Source organism: Syngnathus floridae, chromosome 3, assembly GCF_059516105.1.
Source record: "Syngnathus floridae isolate MCC-2025c chromosome 3, RoL_Sflo_1.0, whole genome shotgun sequence".
Taxonomy (NCBI): domain Eukaryota; kingdom Metazoa; phylum Chordata; class Actinopteri; order Syngnathiformes; family Syngnathidae; genus Syngnathus; species Syngnathus floridae.
In genome coordinates this window covers 16,802,941-16,818,673 of record NC_142415.1, presented here as the reverse complement: position 1 = coordinate 16,818,673, position 15,733 = coordinate 16,802,941, and the positions used below count along the sequence as shown (strand labels likewise).

Here is a 15,733-nt window from a genome sequence, read left to right as displayed (position 1 = left end):
AAGAGAGGAAATTACAGTTTGACCACAATCACATGGGACACGGCCATCCCATAATTCACATTTGCTTTAATCATCCACCTGGGAAATGACCGCATCTCATTTCATTTCTTCAGACCAAATCAATCTAGCATCCGCGTAGGGAGACGTGTGTTATATTTCTAAAGGGAACGTCTCCATTAAAGCCTTTAATCATCGTGTCTTTGCTTACAGTTAAAAGACGAGCGATGGGATTTGCCGCACATATGTGCTTTGTGTTGCCTTGACTGTCATGCTGCATTCGAGGCAATTTTCTATACTTGAATTCGGACAGCAGCAGAGGTAGTGTGTGCATACGCTGGCTCTTCATCACTTTGTTCCCTCGTGGAGGATGTCTTTGTGTGGAAGGCAGGCGGCCAGGCAGAGCTCCAGCTGGCTGCCCGCGATGTGTTTGCATGTACGAGTCAGTGAAGCCCTCAGTACTCAGCGACTGATTGATTGGGATGCACACCACCAGGCTCCCCGCCCCTCCCCTTCCACCTTCTGCCCAATCTTGTAAGATTTTTTTTTTGACAAAGGCTGGGAAAGACCCATTTTTTGTGCTGCGTGTGAGGAGAGGTGTGCACCATCTCTGTTGAAGAGGGTGGTTGGCTTAAAAGTTTTGGGAAATGCATTTTTTTTATAATGTTGCGTGTGAGGGAAAGTGGTTGCACCAACAGGAGGTTGAAGTGGGTGGGTCCGTGGCTGGAAGAGTTTGGAAAGGCACCTCTTTTGTGTGTGTGTGCGTGTGTGTGCGTGCGTGTCTGAATAGGGTGCGCCAACTGTGTCGAGATGTTGAAGGGGTACTCATCTTAAACCCTTTGAGAATGGCAGGGGATCATGTCAACCATCTGGTTCTTGAAGGGGGCGTGGCTTGAAAAGTTTGTGGAAATGACCCTTTTATAGTGTGTGTATGAGGAAGAGGCAGCGCACCACCTCTTTTGGGAAGTTAAAGGTGGTGCATGGCTTGAAATGTTTTGGAAAAGCAGACTTTTTTAGAGTTTGCGTGTGCAAGGAGACCATGTGGCTAATTTGTCGGGCTATTAAAGGGGTGTGACTAAAGTATTTGGAAAAGACAGGCAAAAGTACCAATTTTAGCGTGTGGTGCGTCAACCCCGTTAGAGCATTCATGGGGTGCGTGGCTTCAAATAATTGGGACAAGCACGCTGTTTGGACTCAAGGGGGTACGCCTAATTTGTCAAGTCGTTCAAAGGGCTGGTGGGGATGGTACCAGTAATCTTGCAGACATGGGGTGCACCAACTCAGTCAGGAGGTTGGTTGGCTGAGTTGCGTGCTTAAAATGTTTGGTTAGTAGGATTTTAGATGTTGTTTGGGGAGCTGTATTATTGTTACTATTATTGTTATTATTATTATTATTATTATTATTATTATTATTATTATTATTATGCGCAGCTTGTTCCAGTGGACCTTGTCCAACTAAACCAGGCAGTAAGTCAGTGTCAGGCAGCGTGCACGCGCACAAGGAACGAGCATAGATGCGTGCGTGTGCAATCATGGAAGTGTGTGTACAAGGATGTGTGTGCGCGCGTTTGTGTGGAGCAGCAAGCAGAGGCAAACCACGCACACACCACCACCTTACCACCACCACACGCCACTCTTCAACATTGGCTCGTAATATGGCGTTGACTCGCAGAGGGACAAGACGGCGTTATTGTTGTTGGGACTACTAGAGAAGCGTGAGAGTGGGGTGGTGGAAAGGGGGGGAGCTTTGGCGTGGGGTGAGAGACTTTCCCCTCCATAAAACAAAACTACCCGCGCAGACAATAGCAGACTGACCACCCGTGGACAAAAAGAAAATGCATCGCATGTGGCTGTGACGGTCGAGCCTGGCTTGTAGACACGGACGAGGACACCCACGCTACCCCACTGGTGGACCCCCCTCCTCACCAAAAGGCTGTACATGGCGGTGGAGAGCACCCCTTGGCTCATCTGTGTGCTTTTGCTCTTTTGCGCTCCATCCAAGCAAGGTAAAGGCAACATTTCCATCCATATACGCATGCTTTTACGTTGTTTTTTTTTAGTACGGGGGCATAGAGAGCGGGGTGACTCGTGCACCTTGCACTGTGCAGGACAATACTCTCAATACTGGACAGCACTGTCGATACTCTTCTGCCGCGCTTGCATGTATTGTGTGTCCCGTCCAGGAGTTGCAGCAGTTGACAGCAAAAAGAGCAACGAGTGAGCTTCCAAAACAGGATTTGGGCAAGTTTTGTATTGTGTCAAATATTCACACTCGCAAGTGTTTTTATTTATTTATTTAAGAATGCAGTTGCGTGCTAGTGCTGTTCTTTCTTCATCTTTTGGGAGGAAATGACAAGTTAATGGCATTTACGTAAAAGTACGGTAGTATTGTGCAGTACGGCAGAGGTGGACCCAAAAAAACAACAACAACAAACAACTTGATTCAACTCGTGTACTTCAGTAAAAGTAAAACAAGTACAGTCTCCAAAATAGACTTTTCGTAAGGACAAATTACAATGTTTTTTTTAATATAGTATTTAAATCTTGTGCCATATACATTGGGTATAAAGTTTTTTCTTTTTGTTTAAGATTTGTCAAGATCTGTTTATTTTGATGAGATTCATCATGTCTACGTAATGAATATAAACATATTCATTTGTTAAGACAATGAAAGTTTTTAGTTGTTACCTTGCTAACAGTTTCGACTGCTTCGACGGCTCTGAAGAAGACTGGAGTAGCAGTCCAAACTGTCATCAAGGTCACAACTAAAAACATTTATTGTCTGAACAAAAGAATCTGTTTTTGTTCATTAAGAAGACATGATGAATCTCATCGAAATACGATGTTTTTCATTTAAATACAAAATGTCTTTCTTTTATGTTTACTTTGACAGTAAATTTAAACTTGGAGTGAAAACAGCACGACGCCTCAAGAATTGTTCACTATTTGCCAAAATTCTGGTTATCGTAAAGTGTGTTGTGTTGAGTTCAATGAATCTATATCACTTGTTGCTATGTGGAGTATATAGAGGCACGATCATACCCCGTAAGTTAATAAAAAAAAACAGTCATGGTCTCAGCCATTGGACCAAATAATGAAATTCACGTTTTACGTTTTGTTTCACTGCTCTGCGTTAATTATAAATTACGCTAAAACAATAGCAGTATGATCATGCAGTTGCTAAAATTCTGGAAAGTATTCAGTTTTCTTTGGACTCCAGTCAATACTTTGAGCATTAGTCTTTAGCAGAGCTTTTTAAATACAAATCATTAAAGGCCACATTCTTTTCACTAAGTTCCATTAATGAAGGTCAGTCAGACCACACGATTACATAATTACATTCATAACAAAATGTCCTCATCATTAAAAAATAAATAAAATCAAATTTACATTTCGACAGAAAACAATCCCTTCCTGACTCATTATAATACCTTGTAAACATCATTAGCTGAGTATTATCAGTGGACCCATCCACAGCTAGCAAATGCTCTTTGCATTTTTTATTTCATTGCACCACTGCTTAGCTAAATCACCAGCTGGTGCCTCAGTGAGTCTGGTTGCAGTGGAATCTGAGAGGGTAACTTCTTGTGCTTGCTTAACAAAAAATCCATTCCACTGCAAGTGACCACTTTGTTGCTTTGCTTTTTTGATGGCGCCACAGATGTGACGCATACGCAATTTCAATGCATTTTTATTTCTTGTTCTCTGAATTTTGAAGTAATGTCTTCACATTGGAAATTTCATCACGCCTATTGTCTTGTGGCATATTGAGCACATGGTTCCTGGAAGGGAATACAAATGATTGCCAATTTTCACCGTCCGCTTTTCTTTTAACAGAAATGCGGGAATATGCGCACCACTTTTGTGCAATCTAAGTTCCCGCAGCTGTCACAGCAAGTGTCAGTGAAAGTTGATAATTGCACTTTCAGCAGTAAACTCAGTGACCTGTGTATCGTTGTCATGGAGACAACTTGAAGTCCCGGCATGGATGTGATGATGACCTAACCAAAATTCATTTTCAATTCGGGCACCTTTGTAGCTCTTTTGAGGTGCCTATGCAGAAACAGAAATGAACCTACAAATGTAGTACATTCTGTAGCCATACATTATTAGATTGTAGCTTTAGGGTGCAAAATGAACTTCCATTATTCCCTTAATGGTGTACTTCACTGTTGAATAAGTTGATTTCTCAGCCAGTTTATTATCATCCAAAGCAGTTTGGTCCCAGGCTTTTATAAGATGCACACACTGGAGGTGTGTGTGTGAGAGGATTGTGCAACGTTTGATGCTAAGTCTTTTGTAAGATCCCTCCGAGGGCTGACACCAAGAGACGCTGCAGCGGCGGATGCAAGTGGCCAACGATGCTCAAGAAAAGCCTACCCACACAGCCCATGAACACGGTGAACCGATGGCCGTCGAAAACAAAGACGGCCGTCTCGTAGGGTTGAGACGAATGCGAGTTGCCACTGGAAGTTGCGCAACGGTGCATCTAGTGGTGAAGTGGTTGCGGAATGGTGTCCTTATTTATAGAGAGCTCAAACAACTTTAGCCTTTCTGTTCAAGATACTTGTGCCTGATTTGAGGTTTTTTCGAAGCAAAGTTTTTGTCACTCATGAAGTGTTTCTGAAAGTGATCATTTTGGTTGTCGCCAACACAGAATTTCCGATAGGGATCAATTAGAACCACACACACAAATTCTAGGTGGGGGGCAGGACTTTTTACAGGTTTGGCTACAGATTAACTTCCTCATGCTATCAGCAATAAGGTACGCTGACCTGGTATGGTGATGGTTACACTTTCTTAATGAGCAGTCTAGTCAGGCAATGGGGTCGTCCCGTCTCTCTCCCGTTCAAGGACTTTGCTTAAGACCTTGCTGTTCTCGCCTCTGAGCACATTTGTTGGGCCAACGTGACAGGTTGCTTTCATTACTGCCATGCCTACAGTGAATCATGAATGGATCATAATTTTGCACCGTGTGCGCATTTTGTGGAATTGAGTAACAGTGTGGGAACTCGGGGAGTGATTTTGGGACAGAGATGAATCAGCGGGAGGAGGCGACGGAGGCGAATTAGAGGGCAAGGGCCACGGCTGGATCCACAAACAAAGAGCTCGTTTTGTCCGTTCTAACGATCACAGGGAAATATGTCAACTTCATTTAACACGTTATGAACACATGAAAGGGAGGAAAGCGGCCCCCCTGTGCCTTTGTTTCTACTGTGCCTCAAAGATTGTGCAACTTGACCAACGATTTAGTTAAAGACACATCTTTCTCATGTTTTTAAAATAGTTTCTACAGCTGTATAATTGTGACCATCTTTCATAAAAATATCCTGTTGATCAAGAATGCAGAAAAGTTTCATAAATCCTATTTCTTGTTTTTGTGAAATTACCAGTTTGAGAGGCCAACTCCATACAGTCCATATATTGCTGTTACAATGGCAAGTCTGGATTTTGTGATCATGCTAATGGAGGCAGAGCTTAATTGGGACTTGAACATGTAAGTCTGCATCTTCTACTTGTGGGAGCAGAACCAAAAACTGGCCTATAATGATAACAAATCAGCCCCCACTGCAATTTGGTGACGATCAGCTGTGGTCAAATGGATGTCTGGACACTACACAAGTGTTGTATTTGGGCAAGGAGAATAGAAAAGCTAACAAAATAACTGAGTAGAACAGAATGCTTAGTAAAGGTCAAATATAATTGATCTCAATGGGAAGCTGTCATGGATTGCGGTTGACCTTCAATGTATGAGCATGGAGTCCATCCAATGTGGTAGAAGCCAGACTCATTTCATCAACTAAGTGAAGCTGCAGCACAGCAACAGTTGTATCTTCCTGTCATGTTTCCAAAGAAATATAATTTCCCCCGTAGTGTTAATAGCCCTTTAATCCACCGTTTCAGCGTGAAAGTTCACATCTCATTAAACAGCTCAGGAGTCATCATCTTTTTTTTCTTCTTCTAAGGGTTGATTAAGCTAACGGGATTCTTTTCTATAGTGTTCAGCATAACTTGCGCACATAAATTGAGAAGACCCGTTGGTTACTGAGTGTAGATACGATGTCCTGATTGAACAGGTACTTTATATTTTGCCTGTGTCAGCAATCTGTTACTGTCCTCTCACTCAAGTAGTTATCATGCAGACTCCCCGAGCGATTGGTTCGGTCGCAGCAAAAATGAGTTTAAACATTTGGTGGGTTTTGTGCTGTATGGTGAATGGTTAAACTTCATCACCATCTTTAGCATACAAACAAGGATCAAAACTCAAATGGTTGACCATTTAGTGTTGCCCATCTCTGGCTTAAAAATCGGTAGTAACTGGGAAAAGAACATCTTGATTGTTTAAAGATCCCAAGTTACCAAAATGCCACAACCAAAAACCAGGCTAATCTAAAACTGCAGCTTCAAACCAAAATTGTGGACTTCTTGTGTCTTTTCAGGTCTGAGTTGATGGATTTTTTTTTGTGTGCTTCTACTCACGAGACACGAGTTTTCCTAGTGCATGTTGCCGAATGAAATTGTCACCAGGGCTTGCATGTAAAACCCCTCCCAAGTATGTCTTTGATTGACTCTTGCAAATTGCCAGAATGACCCTAAAATGTGAGCTTCCATTTTTTTCATTTTTGGGCATTGTAGGATTCTTGTTTTTTCATGTAAGACTTCCAAATTTGATCCTGCTAAGTTAACACAAATACATTTTTACCAGGATAGGAAGAAGATATTGGCTCTGGGAGCTTTGTACGCTCTTGAGAAGTTTTAATGGGTTGACTCATGTTCGGCTTGATAGACAGCCCATTTAATCATTTTCTTGAGACTACAAAAAAAGACTTTCTGTGTATAGAAAAATACTCATTGTTAAACTTTTAATGGGTTGACTTATGTTTGGCTTGTTAGACAGCCTATTTCATCTTTGTCTTGAAACTAAAAAAAAAAAACGACTTTCTGTGTATCGAAAAAATTCATTGTTAAAGGCAGACTTTCCATGGTGCTGAACATGATTAGATCCTCTCAGTCCTGCCGAAGACAAAGAGTTGACAAATTCATTGTGTTATAGTATAGGAGATGCACTGTATTATGTGTCTTGTGTCATTTACTGATGCTCAAACTGACATTTGCCCACACAGACGGTAATCAGAACCAACTTGGGATTTTTTTTGCCTACCTTCCCTCCCCAACTGAGAATCATAAATAAAAATGCAATCAAGCATGAAGAGTTGTTATCAAGTCAGGACAGCCATCCTGCTGTCAACAACATGCTGAGAATCCATTTTAGCGGCTGATGAATCTCCTGTCCCCGGTAGGATTTGACATGAGCGGCGTCACACGCAAGGCCAGAGCAACATGGCCAACGCGGCAACAGCCGAGTGTATCCGTAGGTCGGCTTATTACGCGTTTGACTCGCGACCCCTGCTCACTGTCCACACGGAATAGACAGATACTACTCGGCACAAATTTATTATGGACTCGCTTTGTCGCTGTTATTCTAAGGCTATATAAATCACCATGGTGTGTTTTACACCCTATGCTAGCCATGGTCATCCTTGTTAAATTTACATGTGGAAGAGTTGCATTTCTAAAAAAATCACAATAAAATACAGCATGACAAAAAATACTAAGTCGGCTCCAAAAAACATCATAAAAGTCTGACATTTTAGTCTTATGTGGCTGCTTCAGGGACATTTTTGGTCATTTCAGGTGTCCTTCAAAGACATCTTGTTGAACATTTGGGAAATTCAGCCTTCAGAGTCAGGTTCCAGGTGGCAACATGACATCTGGTAGGCAATTAAACATAAATGGTCCCACAAAAAAGTCTTAAGAACCCGTGCCTGAATAACCACAGCAGGCGTCTTTCAATTGAAAACGGTTGTTTTAGGGTTGTTAGACATTTCCATGGTTTAATCTATTCAGATTTCTACCCAGTATAAAATGTTATGCCCATGTTAGTCACCGATGAAGGAATAGATTACTTCTGTGCAGGCAGCATGACTTCAGTTCCCATTTCAATGACAATGTGAATGGTTGAAAAGCTGATTTCAAACATCGTGTTATAAGTGGCTCTTCGCAGTGCTGTAATTCTTGATCTTTGATGTGTTTTGACAGCAGAAGGTCAAACACCCTTCATTAAGATACTTGGAAACTCTTTGACTTAATGAGGAAAATGCATACCATGTCACCTTTGTAATTTGCCTTCATACAAGTTGTAATGAAGCCTCTCCACATCACAGTTAATATGCCCCCTCCCCACTGTGCTTTCAAAGTACCACAGTCTACCTCTGCTGCGGAAGGATTACACTGTTGTATATCATTGATGTTTATCGATCAAAACATAAATAAAACAAAACTGTTATTTTTCCCTATGGTCCACAAGGTCAGACCTTGTCAAGTTCGGCGGCTTATTCTTATAAAGTTTGGAGGGAAAATTACCATATGGGATTCCTGCGGCTTAAGTGACTCTGTGCAATGTGAAGCACAGTAGTGGGAGGAGGGGGTTGGTGGTGTGGAGTGACTGAGTCAACCATTTATTCCTCACGCTGCACCAAGCAGAGTATTCAGGGAGCAAAGTCCACTTTCTTGCTTAAATATCATAGAGGATGTGGAAACAGGTTGTTTTTTATGTGAGGGTATTATACAGGTCTGACAATGTGGAGTTATTGCATTGTATTTGTGGTATGCAAAAAGGATATCACATTGGAAATGTTTTTTTTAAAAACAAAAGGTCTCTGACCGTTTTGGGGTCAACATACACAAATGAAAAATAATTATTGCTCATAGCAATCTGAATTGACTGTTCTGTCTCATGCAAAGAAGACACTACTCACTACAGTGGCAATATCATTGGTTTGTTCAATTAGTCAATTTATTTTACTTATTTGAAATTAATCTCATTGATTTGCTGTTAAAATGTATTTTCCATGATTGGCTGGAAAGCAGTTCAGGGTGTCCAAAGGCAGATGAAAGTACATTAATTCTTTCAGTGAATGCCATGATTTGTATCTATGTTCTACTTTTATCACGTGGCTAAGTAAAATATTATGCCTGTACTTTAAAATTCATGGAGCTCAATTTATTGTCCTCAAAAAAGGCAGCGTCAGATGTGCTCCATTACTCCTGAGACTTAAATAAGAGTATATTGGACAGTGGTGCCTGAGGAATAGGCTGTGACACATCAATTCTAAATTAGGCATGTTTGCGTGTGTGTGTGTGTTTACTAAAGCGTGTGTGGCTGCATTGTTTTGTGTAAATGAGGGGGCATCAGCTGTGATTTGTCACTGCATTTTGATTTCATCCCTTGAGAGTCCATTTTAAATGAGGGTATGTATTATTTAAAGGTGCCTTTGGCTGGTTTCCATTTGGACGTGCTTGTGTGGTGCATATTTGGATTCACTTTATTCCTTGAATATCTCAATTGCTTTACCTGGATGTATTAAAGTTCAATAATTAATTGTTTTTCATCCACGTGGGTTCTTATTTGAAGGCATGGCTGGCCTCATTTCAATGACGTGATGGTCATACTTAGTAGAACTGAGGTCTTCTTTCAAGTGCTTCTCTTAGAGTTTGAGTGAGGTCATACTTCACGAATGCCTCCCCGCCGCTGTGATCCGACTCACATGGCAGCTAAGAGACATGTCTCTTTTTTTTATGATTTTGTCTCCCGTGGTCTCACAGTTCTTTATGTCGGTTGGGGTTATTGAAGAAATAGTAGAAAGAAGAAAAATGCTTAACTCGTGTTGTAGAAACGTTTCAATGCCGTGATGCTGCATATCCGAGTGTTAATGTGATCTAATTTGTGTGATTGATTTATATCTGTGTCTCATATTGCAGTGGTTTTCATTCAAAGTTATATAAAATGAGTTCAACTCATCCATCAGACACTCGTTTTCTTTTGCGCTCATCCTCGTTAGTGTCGTGGTTGAACTGAAGCTTATCATAGCCGACTTAGCAGAGAGTTCAGCTTATTCATTCACATTTATGGATAATTTGGATTCTTCAATAAACTTAACATTCATGTTTTTGAAAGACCTGGAGAAAAGTTATGGATTCAACATAGGAAGATTTTGAACCGTGAACCAGAACTCTGAAGCAGACGTGCTAAGCTAACTATGCTACAGTGTTGCCCATCACAGTCTATTGATGACAAAATATAATTCTGGGATGATCAGCAACTAAATGTATCTCATGGCTCACAGTTTAAACCTCCCAAAGAAGGAAAACTAAAAGAATTACAATTAACACAACATGAGATACAGACCCCGTATTCTGAGAGGGGATTTTTTGAGCAAAGGTTCTCAAAACACCCGCCTCGGTTCAAGTAAAAAATATATGTTTCTACTCCTATGGTTTTCCATTGAAGGAGGCTTTTGTACGTTGTTATGGAGTCATGTTTACAGCACGGCACGCTCCACTCAGTCGTCTTCTTATAGGAGCTGACATTGTTGCCTATGATCAAGGTCAAAAGGCATTTACCCATGTAATGCTTTTTCCCACCCGCTAGCACTCTTCTTCAGTAGGTATTGTAAGTGCTGTATTTAAGTATTCATCATTTAGCACCCACACTCACCTGCCTTCAATTGCTTTGTCGCGCTTGTATGTGGAGTGATTGCAATTGATAATTTAGTTGAGGCATTTGAATCAAGTGATATAAGTGGGTGCGATGAGGCAGCTCAAACCTTCTATCAAAAATTTTAAAATTGGACCAAAATGTTGGGCTAAGCTTTACCATTTTACACACAATGGTGGTTTATATTTTGACTGTGCCACGGAGTCTTACCTAAAAACATGATTTCATAGTTCTCTCTCTTTGCGAAACGGTACCTATAGTTTGAAAAATGTCAGTGAATATCTTCGTGAGTACCATTCCGAATTCCTTAGCTGACTCAAGTACACTCAAACCTAAAAACAAATATATGAAACCTCTGCAGTTTCCCCCTACACATCAAATCATGTCCAAGGATATCATAAGAATGAGCTCATTGAAATAAAGTAACTTCTTCTCGATTCTATCTCACAAGAATTCACCGAGGAGACAATCCAATTGGTGCCAGAACCATACCCCGACATTCATATACACATATAGCTGCAAAGGAATTACTTTTTTCCAATGGAATAAGACACATAAATGAGCATTGACAGGACCTGATATAAAGTAATGACTTGGGAATGAGTTATTTGTACAGGAGGAGCTCAGCTGGATGTGGTCACGCGCATGCAGATGCGAGAGCGTGAATAATAGTGGAAATGTTGATCCGTCACCGCTACATGTTCCCCCGGTGTCACGCCGCAGTCTCATTTATCATTCCGGCACGAGATGCACGGAGGCATTATTAAGTCCGTGCGTGTCACCTCGGTGAGCAGGGACAAGGAGGAGAGAACTGCCTTAGACCTTTTGAAATCTCTGCCCGTATGTTTTTGCTTATCTTTGCGCCTGTTGCTTCCACTTTCCTCGTGTAGGCTCTTAACACCTTTGGGGCAATTTACTAAAAAAATGTCAGATTTGTTCAGCATATTCATTTTGTTTGAATCTGCTCCGAGTTGGTTGGAATCTGACTTTTTGGTTCTTGTCATGGCCATGCGGAGGCCCCATGTTTGTGGGAGGCCCAACATCCAAGAGGGGCCCCGCCTCTCTCTGATTGGCTGACGCCAGGCAGGGATGAATGAGCACTGTACATAGAGCAGGAGGTATGAAGGAGGGCAGAGCTACCCCCATCCCTCCCGGCACTCTCATTCTTTAGCTTTCCCTCTGTCCACTTCTGTTCTGGTTCCCACACACATACACTCAATAGGGATGCATGGGCCTGCCGCAGTTTGATCGCATCACGGTTTGCCCTTCCGCTGGCCATAAGAAGGCTAATTAATTATTCAGGTGACGTATAGTACAAGCTGGATGCTGTGCTGAACGCGTAAAATCAGCCTTGCGTTTCATTAGGTACTCAAGGGTTAACCTGCAGGGCTTTGCTTTTATTTGTGCGGAGGTCTTAAAGTGCCGCCTGGTCATGTGACCCAAGTCAAGGACCGACTCATGATATTTTCATGCGGATCCATCCGAAGGTGTCGTTTCTTGAACCGTATTCTTCCAAGGTTCTCGGGGCATTGAATCGATCGCTGCGTTGTTTGTCTTAGACGTTTGGCTTCTCTTTCGTGAAGGCTTCATCAGTTCATGCAGTAAGGTTGGGTTACCATTTGGAACAAAAATGAAGAATTCCAAATCAAAGTCACCTTTAGACTGTAAAAAGGAGCGCAGAGATATGCTCTTGCTCGTCGTTCATCTTTGAAAACTTATTATTGCTAGCGGCTCGCAGAAGTTGAGAACGTTTTTGCGGAGAAGATGAGTCGCTGTGAGAAGCGCATTGAAGTTTCGTCATGGGAGGAAACGCAGCTGGAACGTTTGCGCTTGTGATAGGGCAGCTGTTCACATTGTTGAGTGAATCATAGCCTCACAGCAGCTTCAGGGAAAAAACATTGAGGCCTTCATATGGAGCGTTGCAAATCCAACGAGATCCGACGCAAGAGCAAAAAATATCTGGTTTTATCGCGGAGAGGTTTAGATTGTTAGTAGTTGGTGCAAAAGCGTCATAATTCTCCAATCCATAAATTTTTTATACCGTTGGTCCTGATCAGGGTTATCTGAAGTCAAACTAACTGGCAGACCAGATGTCTGAGCACCAACCTCTTAGAAGTGCTAATGGTGGATATTTGATTGAAGTCGTCTTGTTTTCCTTTAAAGCACCTTGGTATGGTTCCACTTTAGAGGCTTGCCGAAACCTGAGCTTTGGTCTCGCTGGGGTCACCGGGGGGTCCACGGGTTGTGTGTTGACAGTGAGCCTGACCCGGTGAAATGTTCACTTGGCAGCGTCACTCGCAATGAACTCGCCCCGCCGCCCCATCCTCTCGGTTTCTCTCTGGTCTCTGCTTCTAAAAATCTTTTGAAGAACTTGAGTCATACATTAACAGAAAAGGACTATTTTAGTACAAGATTATTATGTAAAAATGTGACTTGCTGCAACTTTTTGTCTAGATGCCGGAGCCACTCTGTATTGGGAACATTTTTATATTTAATACAAAGTAGTGACATATGTAAATACATTTTATGATAATGCTCGTAACAGTAGGTTGTCACAGGTCCTTCAATCTTCTGTTTTTTTTAATGTTCATAAAGCCTTGATTGTCTTCTGGGGCAATTCTGTTTTGTCTTTTTTTGAGCCTTTTTGACTCTCTACAGCCACCATACTCATCAGACAATTCAACCCAAGTTGAGACCTAGTTGACATGTTCAACAAATCATTTGTTAGCGTAATTATAATATTGCATTTAAGAGCGAAATTAGTCATTAAGAATTATCAGGATGTTTGTTTTTTTGCTCTCACCTAGAGGTTTCTATTTTACGATATCTTGTTCCTATTTAGTCATGAACAATACCTTTAGAATAATTTATTATGTATTTGTTAGTGGAATTTGCCCTTTTTCAGCAATCTCCCTCTTGCCTTGTGTAAAATGGCAAAATGAGTACTTCAGGGACACCCCCACCATCCCACCCCCCTTCCACTGTGCTCTTTAAGAACGACACTGGCACTTATCGAAAGGGCATACATGCACTTTGATGGCTTCATTAACTAATATACTGCTTGAGTGTGTGCGTGTGAGCATGCATGTGTGTGCTGCATATGTCCACAAAATCAGGTCATTTGAAGTTGTTTGGACTGTGTATGTGTGTATACATGCAGTGTTTGAGTCCCATGCGGTCTCTAGTAGGCCATGTCAGTCTTGGTGTGTTATCTAGGTTTTATGCTCTTATGTAACAATACACTTTGGTCAAGAAGTATGTGGACAGTTTATATCCTTTAAGGCTTATATTCAACTCGTTCAATTGATTAATAATCAGAAGAATGGAAAGGTTCAAGGTCCTCAATGAAAATCTGAAACGAAAAAGTTTAGAATTCCACAATTCGTATGTAGATAATGCATAATTCAGCCAAATGCTACAAAAATACGGGGTAAACATATTTTAATAAATAAAATATATTTTGGTAGCTCATTTAGTTGACCACAACCTAATAGAGCATACACTTCTGATGAAAAGACCACCAAACAAGCAAAAACGGAAGACCCATTTTTTGGCACATTTGTTTCATCATGCACTGCTTATCCAACACAAATAGTTCCCAATCCCTTGCCTTTTGCCAAGTTCTCATTGAGCTGGGTAATGGTTGTTTTAATGACTTAATGACACTTAATTACTGCATTTGAAATGCGGATCAGGAGCTTTAGAGCGTATTGGCCTCTGAAATAATCTTTACGTGTGTGCCTTGGGTTGTATTTAAATGCACAAAATGTATATGTGTGTGTGTGTTTTGAGAACATCATGCAGCCTTTCTGTGAATTACCCAGCCTCTTCATCAGGAAGTGAAGGCGGGGGGTCAGGCCTCATTTAATCAAGGGGAAAATTCCATCTCCCATTAACGTAATTAATCCAACACCAGAGTAAGAGAGAGAGAGAAAGATTCAGGACATCGATGTCTGTGCGTGTGTGAAGAATGTGTTCACAAGAGTAAAGTCGGAGATGTGCTATAAGAAGGATGCGTAGAATCATAGTATAACAAAGCTCTGTTTGGCGATTTCTTGGGTAAAAACTGTCCGTCACTACCATAACAAGAACTTGACACAATAGATTATGCAAAAAAAATCTTTCTGTTCAAAGATAAATGAGGAACAGGAGGCAGACGTGCCACAATTTCTCATAAAGATTCATTCCCCCCTCTCAGAATAGGCCATAAAATAAAACAGAGCATCCATCCCGGAGAAGATAGAGCAGCCGATTCATTTATGAGGATCAATAAATTTGCAATTTTTAGGAAATGTGACGCAAGCGCTTCTTCAAAGTTGAGATAATTCAACAGATGTTGGTGCATAATGGATGAAGATGCAGTAATGGTGGAAAATGCAGCAGTGGATAAACCCAATGACCTGGCTGCCTTCCAAGCACAAGATAGCAGCTTTAAGCATCACCGTGTGTGTATTTAAGTGGTCTTTCAAAGCAATTCCAACACAGTCCATTTTGCCTGTTCGAGCCTGGCTGCTTATGAAAACCAATCACGTGTTGGCCGCCCGTCACAGTATTGAGTCTTTGGCTCCCTTTTATCTCTCACTTCAGTCATTAAGACATTTTATCCGAAGATTTCATCCCACAACACCCGCCCCTTTGCTTTCTCTGAGATCGTTGTTTTCTACGGAACTACATTACAAAGCACTTGCAAGAAGCAGGGAAATAAACCAAGTTGAACTGTGAAGGTCAGCTGCTATTCATTTAAAGAATAAGCAGGAAATTGTAAAAATGACAAATGTGTTCACATATGGGATAGTAAAAAGGTAGACAAATGAGCATGGAGGAGTATCTTGATTCGGAGGGAGACGTGCTGATTGCTTGATTTTGTTTCTTTTGTTATTATTTCATTTATTTTTAATATATTTTGTTTATTATGTTTTTATTGTTTCTTTTTTAATTGTTTAATTTTTTTATTCTTTCATTTTTGATTTTTTAAATGTTTTTATATTTAATTCTGATACCATATTAATAAACAAAAAATTGTAATGACACACGTGTGTGTACTGTTTTAATTTACAGCACACATTTAGTACATCTAGTGTGACCAACTCTCCCAAGAGAGTCGCTTGATCAGTCATTTGTCATCAAAGTTAAAATTGATCTATTTTTCTGCAGTTAAACTTTTTTCAAAATGACTCC

The 15,733-nt window shown here is 41.0% G+C and overlaps 1 protein-coding gene across 3 annotated transcripts in view; it reads left to right on the top strand.

The window, feature by feature from the left end:
• Nucleotides 1–1,122: 1,122 nt before the first annotated feature.
• Nucleotides 1,123–15,733, top strand: part of igdcc4 (immunoglobulin superfamily, DCC subclass, member 4) — a 58,572-nt gene continuing 43,961 nt past the window's right edge. For all 3 annotated transcript variants that reach the window (XM_088371504.1, XM_088371505.1, XM_088371506.1), the window contains exon 1: nt 1,123–2,003. In XM_088371504.1, coding sequence (XP_088227630.1) covers nt 1,937–2,003 — 67 coding nt within the window. In that variant the 5' untranslated portion in view covers nt 1,123–1,936. The remainder of the gene's footprint in view (nt 2,004–15,733) is intronic.